The following is a 9,246-nucleotide window of genomic DNA, read 5'->3' as shown; positions in this document are numbered from 1 at the left end:
ATGCACACATATGCAAATTAACCGCCATCTTGTTGGCAGTTAATTTGCATATAGCCCTGATTAGCCAATGAAAAGGGTAGCGTCGTACGCCAATTACCATTTTTCTCTTTTATTAGTGTAGATTAATCAATTAATTTTTTATTTTTTAAATCAGTCACCTGAAGATGTGTGTGTGTGTGTGTGTGTATTACTGATTTTAGAGAGGGGAGGGAGGAGAGAAACATTGATGTGAGAGAGAAACATCTAGTGGTTGCCTCCCATACGTACCCTGACTCTGGATCGAATCTACAACCTCAGTATGTGCTCTGACCGAGAGTCAAAACCCATGTGACCCCTGGTGGGAGCGGGTGGCTAGGGCCCCGAACCTGCCTGGCTGCTACTGGGCAGCTGGCTGGCATCAGTGAGCCGTTTTCATCTCTGGGGAACGGGGTTCCTTGTGCTTGGAGGAAGTCGCAGACGCCTTTTAGGGAAGCTCCGAGTCCTGCCCCTAGGTGACACCTAGTGACAGTATAGGCATCTTCAGGGGAATTTGTAGGCTCCGTGTGCTCTGAAGCGTAATGTGCTTAGAAACGGATCTTGGAAGGTTATTTTAGGTGACCTGGTTCTAATTGAGGGAAAAAAGATGACACATCTAAAAATGGTGGTCCGCCCCCCGCCCCGTGCTGGTTAGGATACTGCAGAGAGGCGCTTACATACCCCGCTGCCCGCCGCCTGGAAAACAGCTTGGTGGCGCGAGCTGGCATGTTTCACAGGCTCACATCCTGTAACTCAGCAATCCTGCCTCTCGGGAACTCCCCATACATCCCTTGAAAAGGGGGGGACACTTTGTGCACAGGATGGTGGTTAGAGTGTCTGGCAGTGTCCTGCATGAGGGTTGGAGGCTGGGGATGTAGATAAAGGAAATGATGGCATGTCCGTGAGGCAGGGTTCCCGGGATGTGGCCGTACACTTACACCTGTGAATCATGCTCATAACATACAGGAAGCGCTGTGGTTCTAACGCATGGAAAGAGGAGGATGTGAACAGTGCTCTCAAATGAGCATGCAGTTTAAAGTGCAATGTGTGGAGGGAACATGTACCTGTAATAACAGCTGTTGCTCGTGGTGGGATTCAGGGCTTTTTGTAGACGTTATTTTTCTGTATATTTTCTTGTTTCCAGTAAATAGTTCTGGAATTAGGGGGGATGGGATTCTGGGAAAATGATAGAATGTGGAGATAGTTTGGCAATGGCGACCTAGCTGGTTAAGGTCTTGTTTTGTGTAAGTGGAGAATTGACATTTATTGATTTCAGAGTGAGGAAGGGAGAGAGAGAGAGAGGGACAGACAGACATTGATGTGAGAGAGAAACATCGATTGGTTGCCTCCCTTATGCGCCCCGTCCGGAGATCAAATTTGCCACCCAGGTGTGTATGTGCCCTGTCTGGGAATTGAACCCGCTACCTTGTGGTGTACGGGATGGCGCTCCAGCCCACTGAGCCATCCGGCCAGGGCTTGCCCTCTGACTGCGATGATGTCTTTGGACTGGATGTCAGTATGGCCACGGGGAGGCCTGGCATCTGGGAACTGGCTGAGGGTCATGAGCCCCGGCAGATGCGGTTCCCGGTGCCGGTGCCGGTGCCGGTGCGGGGGCACACAGCTCCCGCCTGCACTGCGCTGCGCCTCGCCGGCTCTTCCTCTGGTGGAAGCTCTTCGGGAACAAGCCCTGGGGGGCAGCGTGAGGACCCAGCACCCCTCCCCAGGCGCTGCAGGCGGCCCGCGTTCCCCTCCGGAGCAGAGGCCGGAGCCGCAGCCCGGGGGAGGGACGGTGGCACAGGAGCCGCTGACGCCGTTTTGTGCTGACGCTTCTCAGGGGCCCAGTGTAAGCGAACGCCCGGGACTCTGCTCTCACCTGCCTGCCCTCTTCCCGGCACTGACCACACGGCTCCATCTGGGAAATGGAAGCCGCTTCTGACTAACTTCTCTCTTCAGGATTCACAGATGGAGTCACTGGAAAAGACAACACACAGAAGTGAACAAAAGTCCAGGTAAGTCAGGTGAACGCCACTGGTGCAGGTCGGTAGCTCTGTCACCCACAGCGGCGAGAGGGAGGGAGAAGCTGGGTCTGACGGAGTCGCAGGGGCTGTGAGAGCCTCCGCGTCAGCATCAGCCGTGCCCCGGGACCTGACCAGGACCCGGTCTCCCGGGAGCAGCAGGGTCAGGGCCCCGGCTCAGACGGCTGTGGCCGCGGGGGGCAGTCTGCCGTAGACCCAGGTGACGTCAGGTCTTGCGAAGCGCGGGGATAGGTAAGTGGCAGAAAACCAGCATTTGCCAGGATTTTCTGTCACGGGAAGCAGGAATCATTTCGCCGCCGTCATTGTTTCCGAGCTCTTTGCGGCTTCGGAGAATTAAATGGCTCTGCTTTTTGTGGAGAGGGCACAGCACTTAGCTGTGCGCTTAACCCGGGGACTCGATGAACAAGGTGCTGCTGCCCCACGTCCCCTGTGGGATAGGACGGACAGAACATAGCGCTCCTGCTGCAGCAGCGGGACGGGCAGCGTGTGCGTGTGCGTGTGCGTGTGCCAGGCCGACAGGGCCCAGCACCTGCACGTCCCCATATGCGCTGCTTCTGTTGGGGCGCCGCCCTTTCACGCGGACTTTCACTCTCTCCCTCCGTTTTTAAGCAGAAAGTTTTTAAAAAGCCTCATCCAGAAACAGCCGCAGGAGCTGCTGCTGGTGATCGGCACGGGCGTGAGCGCGGCCGCGGCCCCCGGCATCCCCGCCCTCTGCTCCTGGCGGAGCTGCCTGGAGGCCGTCATCGAGACAGCGGAGCAGCTGGACGTGCTGCACCCCGGGGACGCGGCCCAGTTCCGCCGGAAGGTGGTGAAGGACCGGGACCTGCTGGTCGTTGCCCACGATCTGATCCGGAAGATGTCGCCGGTGAGTGCTGCTCAGGCGTCCCGGGGTCACGTGGCTCTGGGCCAGGGGGTGAGTCTAGGTCTCACGTTCAGTTTCTGTGAGCCTAGCGCCTACGTGTGTCTTTCTCAGAAGCGTCAGGCTGGGGAGCCGGAAATCTTCCCCTCCCTCAGAACCCCGCCTCGAAGCAGTGACGCCAGGGACAGCCGGGCGCTCCTGAAACAGCCGTGTTCCGTGGAGCCCACCTGTGGGCTGTTGGGTGGGTCGAGCCTTGTGGTTTCCTGTCACTCAATGAGGGGTCGCCGTGAGCTGCGCTTAGGGCCCGGGCTGGCCAGCCGCATCTCTGCGGTGACAGTGGTGCCTAGAAGCACTTCAGGGTGGGAGCAGTGCTGGCTCGTCTGCAGGTGGACGTGACCCGGTGGAGAGAAGCATCTGGTGCTGCAAGAGGTCGTGGCTGAGTGATGCCTGGCGTCGGGGTCGGTGCAGGAGGCGGGTCACCATCACACGGGCCAGCTGCAGCGCAGGGAAGACCTGGGAAGCAGACACTGCAGGGCCAGGACAGGTTCCTCTCCTCACCCGATGATTACTGGAGAAGCCCAGCTGTCGTCTGGGAACTGGGTCAGGAGGAGGAAGGGGAGGAGGAGGAGAATGAGGCCCAGCACAGGAGCAAGTGGGGAAAGTTGGCATTGGGAGCGTTTAGGCTGCCGGGGAAGGAGACCCCGCCACGGGCTTACGTGGGATTACACTTCGATTCTCACATAGAAACCTGCAGGCAGCCCGACTGCGGAGCCCTGCTCCTTTTCCTGCTGTGCCAACACGGACCACTTCCGTTTCCACCATGTTGGCCAGTGTCACGCGGCCACACCCATTTTTCCAGGGTCTGGGCAGCGTTCCCATTGGTGTCTGTGCCGGATGTGGGTGTTCTGTGAGGAGCAGCGAGGTCCCGGGACGGGTGCCCCTCCTGCTGCCGCTCTGTACGTGCGTGCGGCTCCGTGGGCCCCAGTGCTGTGCACAGAGCTCAGCATGGCGCAGAGACTGGCCCGAGAAGCCCAGCTGGTTCCTCTCCGGTCCTGTAGGGCCAGATGCCGGCCTGTCGCGGGCAGAAGGGGAGGGTCAGTGGACTGAGAGGTGGCAGGGCGGCTGGGCAGACCTGCCCGTCCAGGGGAGGGTGTGCGCGTGGGGCAAGGCCGGGTGGGCTGCCACTTGTTCAGTCCGGGAGGTGAGCTCCAGTCTACTCTTCTCTTTACTTTTGAAAACTGCATAAAAAAGAGTTGTTGCCAGGCGAGTTCGGCAGGCTGAGAGCAGGCGAGGTCGGTGGGGAGCTGGGAGTCGGGGCTGGGATTTGCCAGGGAATTAGTTCCAGCAAAGCCAGGGCAGGGCAGGGGGGCTGGAAGCTCCTCAAGGTAGTGGTTGTAGTGGTTGTGGGATCTAAGCTGCTCCTGGGAGAAGCCTGGCAGCGAGGGAGGGAGAGACCAGGCCAGTGGGGGCAGGTGCCTGGCTGCAGGTCGGATGGGGTGGACGTCCTGGGAGCTGCCGGGTCTAGAGAGCGGGGCAGGTGGAGGGAGAGGCTGAGCAGAGGTTCTGGAAAGGGTAACGGTGAGGTTTGGGAGGTGGCCATGGTGGGGTGGGACCAGCTCATGGCAGGAGAGATGGGGGCGTGCCGAGACCTTGGTGCAGTAGGATCCCTCGGCACAAGCTGAAAAGTACAGCGGGGAGGCGACAGAGACCGGGAGCCACCCACACCCTCTGGATCAGGGAGTGGGAGAGCCAGTTTTCAGGTGGGGAAGGCGGTGAGGATGGAGGTGTGGGGCGTACTGAGGGCAGACCCCCCAGGAACAGTGGGAGGGTTTTCAGAATTGGGGTGGGGGTCAGAAAGGGGAGTGCCCAGATGTGCTGTGCCAGCACGGCCAAGGGTGAGCCTGAGGAGAGGCCGTGAAGGATTAAAGAAGAATACAGCTGGGGCTCGGTGGGTCTCCTGTGCTTGGAAGAAGACACAGAAAAAACCGAGCCTCCAAGCCGAGGCTTTATTTTATAGTCAGCACACAAGGCAAAACACGGGAAGTGGTCAGCGTGTTTACCATGTTCTTGTGCGTTTCACCTTGTTTTGGCAGCGCTTGCTGCACCCCCACAGCCCATTAGCTACCTGGGAAGGAACTAGGGAGGGCTGTGAGGTTAAGCTTACTTATGCTAAGAGGGCTCTGCCCTCCAAGCTGGGACTTGTTTGTGGCCCTGACTTAGGTCAGTCCGAGGCTTGACCCTATAGCCGCTCCCTACACCCGGAGCCACGGCCTAGGTGATGGTCTGAGAGCCTTGTGACCGCTGACATCAGCGGGCTCAGAGGCCGGGACAGAGGTGAATTCTGAGGGACAGCGGAAGCAGAGGCGATGGAGAGGCAGAGGGTGGGCGAGGGGGTCCGTGCCAATGCCCAGCCCGGCTCCATGGCCCGTGCTGCCCTGTGCGGGTGGCTGGCGAGGGGCGCTCTTCCTGGGAGTGCATCCTGCTGGCTCCGCCCCTGCTTAGCTGACCCTTCCCAGCACAGCTCTTCCCAGGAGTCGTTTGTTTTCCTGTCGCCAGTTGCTTACTTCTCCCACACCCATCCCATGGGCTCCACTGCGGCAGCTCTCATCACGGCCACAGACCCTCGGTGCTACCCCAGGGCCACACGCATTCTCATCCTGCGGGTCCTCCGCCGTGTGTGCCATTGAGACACCCCATTCCTAGACCCCAACGAAGGGAACACCCGTTGTGGGCAGTTCTCGGAGGGAAGGTCTTTCCCTTGGTCTCCAAGGCCCCACGTGGTCTGGTGCTGGGTCACCTCCGGCCGCACCTGCTGACGGCCCCTCACTCCTCTCCTGCGCGGCGGCTCCTTGCTCACCTTTGGACCCACCTGTGCTCCACCTCGGTGCCTGCGCTTGTTCCCGCCTCCGAGGATACTCTCTCCAGAGGCCCCGCTGCCAAATGCCCCTCATCAGAGAGGCCGCCCTGCCTGCGACCCACCTGCCCTGTGCCCCAGCAGCAGCTGCCCCTTCCGCTTCTCGGCGTCACTTTTCCCAAAGCACTTAGAGCACTTAGCACCATTGATGTATCATGTGTTTGTAAACGGTGTGTGTCCCTCCTCTAGAGTGTAATTAACTGCGAGGTCAGGGTCCCCTTCCTCCTCCCTCCCCTCTCTCGCACCCAGAGTGTTGCCGAGAGGTGATGTGGTTGTAACTCCGTCCACCTTTCTGTAGCGGACGGGCGACACCAAGCCCAACTTCTTCCAGGACTGCCTGATGGAGATCTTCGACAACCTGGAGCAGCACCTCCAGCACCCGCAGGTGCTGCAGTCCATCCTCAGCCTGATGGACAGGGGCACCATGGTGCTGACCACCAACTACGACAACCTGCTGGAGATCTTCGGGCAGCAGCAGAACAGGCCCATGGAGTCCCTGGACCTGAAGGACAAGACCAAGGTGCAGGCTGAGGTTCCGGGGCGGGATGGGCGGGCGGGAAGAGGCTGGGAGTGGGTGTGAGGTCCGCTCCTGTCCACTGTGAGACACGGCCCCGCTTGGTCTGGACTGTGCGCCCATCCCTTCGCAGGCAGCTGAGTGCAGGCCTTCGCCCTCCCTCCCCGGAGCTGCTCGGGGCCGCTCTTGTCTCTGCCTTCTGTCCTGCTGGCCTGGGGTTTCTTCTCTGCGTTCACTCATTGATCGTAGGAAGTCGCTAAGGAAAGCAGAAGCATGCAGTCCTAGTGCTATGAACTTTGGTTAATTTGTTTTTAAAAAACGCCACAAGGTGGGATTGCAATATATAGAAGTTGTTATCCTGATCCCCTTCTCCCCCCCCAACCCCCCAATATTTTACTGTGAGCATTTTTCTGTCTTTGGCTTTTTAAATTTTCTGAATTAATCTTTTGCCTCTGAGATCACATTTCTTTGGGGCATGATCTCGCCATGGCTGCTGCTCTATATCCTTGGCTCTGGGGGTCAGCTCAGCGAGTCTGCAGGTGGCTGTCCAGGCTGACGGTTGTAGAATTTCGCTGTAATTTATACGTGGTCGTGGGAGGAGGCGAGCTGTGTTTATCTGCTCTGCCATCCTGACCAGAACTCCATTAAGCTGTTTTTAAAAGCGTGACTTTAAAGGACAGTATAGTTGTAAAACTAAAGCATAATTGTTGCCTTTCCTCTCTTACTGTCAGCATATTTTCATGCTGATAAATAATGCTGCAATGAAAATCCTGATACTTCTGTGCCTCTCTGTTTATTTCTTTAGTATAAGTCCCTAGAAGAGGGTCAGGGTCAAAGGGTATGACCTTTTTTTGTTAATCCTCACCTGAGGGTATTTTTATATTGTTTTTTCTTTTTTAGAGAAAGTGGAAGGGAGGGAGGGGAAGAGAGAGAGAGAGAGAGTGTAAGGGAGGGAGGATAGAGAGTGGGGAGAGACAGAGAGAGAAACGTCCATATGAGAGAGACCCATCGACTGGTTGCCTCCCCCATGCACCCTGTCCAGGGGGTGGGGAGGGACCTGCCACCCAGGTATGTACCCTTGGTTGGGACTCGAACCCAAGACCCTTGGGTGCACTGCCGCCACTCTAACCACAGAACACGCTGGCCACGGCAGGGTGTGACTCTGTTAAAGATGGTGATATAAATTACTAAATGGTTTTCCAGCAAGGCTGCCAGTTTCTAGTCCCACAGCTCCCTGTGGAGTGTAGGCAGGTCTCTCTTTACTGCACTTGACACGTTTGCGTTTTTTACCAGTTGAAGGCAGGACCCCCCACCAGCAGAAAGAGGACGGCTGGCTTATTGTGGCGCTCGCTTTACCGCGGCGCTGCGGAACCAAACCCACAAAATGTCCGAGGGACGCCTGGTTTCCTTTCTCATGTCTTGCCAACACTAGTTTTACTCAAAAACAAAACCCAGTACATTTCACCCACAGGACGGCGAGCATTTGGCATTTTTGTTTTCCTTTTCACTCAGGGGGAATGTAGCTTCACTGAGTGACTTCTCTTCTGGCAGCCGGGTCCTTCGGTGTGTGCTCACAAGTACTAGCCCGCCTGGAGCCAGCGTTGCTGCTGTGTTGTCTGGTTCGCTTCACGGGGGACGGCCGGGCCCTCCCGCACAGGAAGCTAGAGGCCGCGACTCAGTCAGGCCTGAGTTGGCCGAGAGCGCGGCTCACACCCGAGAGCTTCGCTTTGGGAGCCTCTCTCCCGAGCTGGGCCGAGACGGCGGCCGGGCGGCCGGGCACACGGGCCTGGGCACAGGCTCCACCCCGCGCGGTGCTGCTCAGCCTCCCGGTGCCCTTGCCCCCTCTGGACAGACCACCTGCTGCGTCCCAGCCACCTGGTCCCACCGGGCGGCCTGCTCGCTGTGGAAAGGTGTCTCTGGGGTAAATGAGATGGCAGGTGGCAGAGATGTGGCTGTCCATCTGCGTGTTCTGGGTCAGAGCTGTTACTGTCCGTCTGTCTGGGTTGTCAGTGGCGCCTGCTGCGGAGAAAGCGCCGGCGTAAGCGGGCACGTACACGCCGCGCTCTGTTAGGGACCGTTGCGCTGGACCTTGGGCGGCCATCACGTAGGGCTCCACTAGTCGTTCTCCCATGCGCTTCTCTCCGGGGGGAACCTCAGAGGCCCAGCAGCACCTGGCATGTCCCAGGGAACAGGGAAGCGAGGTCCCTGGTCAGTCTCCACGGCCACTGTGATCGCAGGTGTGACGGGTGTTTTCCACCGTCTCGGCCTCCAGAGCCTCCTGATGCGACGGGACAGGAGTGACTAGCGCCAGCAGCGGAGTTACTCCAGGCCTTAAAGGTATAAGCTTTTGTGGAAGAGCTACAGTTCGCGAGCCGCAGTTTGCCGACCACTGGTATAAGCAGTGCAGACACCTCATTCTTTCCAAGTAGGTGTGAAAGACCACGAATCCAGGTTAGGGGTTTCCCTCACGCTGTTTCCAGTGACACCAGCTTCCTCCCTCTGTCGCTCCGATGTCTGGCAGGTCCTCCAGTGGGCACGAGGGCACATCAGGTACGGAGTGCTCCACATCCACGGCCTCTACACGGACCCCTGTGGGATGGTCCTGGACCCCTCGGGATACAAGGACGTCACGCAAGACCCGGAAGTGATGGTACGGCCCTTGGGACTCTGCTGGCAGCTGCCTGGTTTCCAGACCTCCCGGCAGTCCTGCCCTTCGGGACCTCAGGGCTGCGCAGTCCGTGCCCGGGCCTGCCATGTGCACAGGTGCTCAGAGGGCTTGGCGAGGGCTCCTTACGGCGGCCCATCCTGACTCCGCCCCCAGCTGTCCTGCGCCGGCTCAGGGACGCAGCTGAGTTTCTTCCGATTGATGTGCAGACCCGCAGGGCCTGTGCTGCTGCTCTCTGTCCAT

At 58.6% G+C, this 9,246-nt stretch overlaps 1 protein-coding gene across 3 annotated transcripts in view; it reads left to right on the top strand.

Moving 5' to 3' along the window:
• The window catches only part of FAM118A (family with sequence similarity 118 member A), a 25,635-nt gene that overhangs the window by 8,936 nt on the left and 7,453 nt on the right, over positions 1 to 9,246 (top strand). The window contains exons 2-5 of one of the 3 annotated variants that reach the window (XM_006774159.2): positions 1,969 to 2,024; positions 2,664 to 2,916; positions 6,123 to 6,344; positions 8,860 to 8,988. In XM_006774159.2, coding sequence (XP_006774222.1) covers positions 1,978 to 2,024; positions 2,664 to 2,916; positions 6,123 to 6,344; positions 8,860 to 8,988 — 651 coding nt within the window. In that variant the 5' untranslated portion in view covers positions 1,969 to 1,977. Of the gene's footprint in view, positions 1 to 236; positions 2,025 to 2,660; positions 2,917 to 6,122; positions 6,345 to 8,859; positions 8,989 to 9,246 lie in introns of those variants that run through there. The other 2 variants (XM_015570753.1, XM_015570751.1) reach the window with 2 other exon arrangements.

Source organism: Myotis davidii, unplaced genomic scaffold (assembly GCF_000327345.1).
Source record: "Myotis davidii unplaced genomic scaffold, ASM32734v1 scaffold67, whole genome shotgun sequence".
NCBI lineage: Eukaryota > Metazoa > Chordata > Mammalia > Chiroptera > Vespertilionidae > Myotis > Myotis davidii.
The sequence above is the reverse complement of the archived record's forward strand: the minus strand, read 5'-3'. Positions and strand labels throughout refer to the sequence as shown.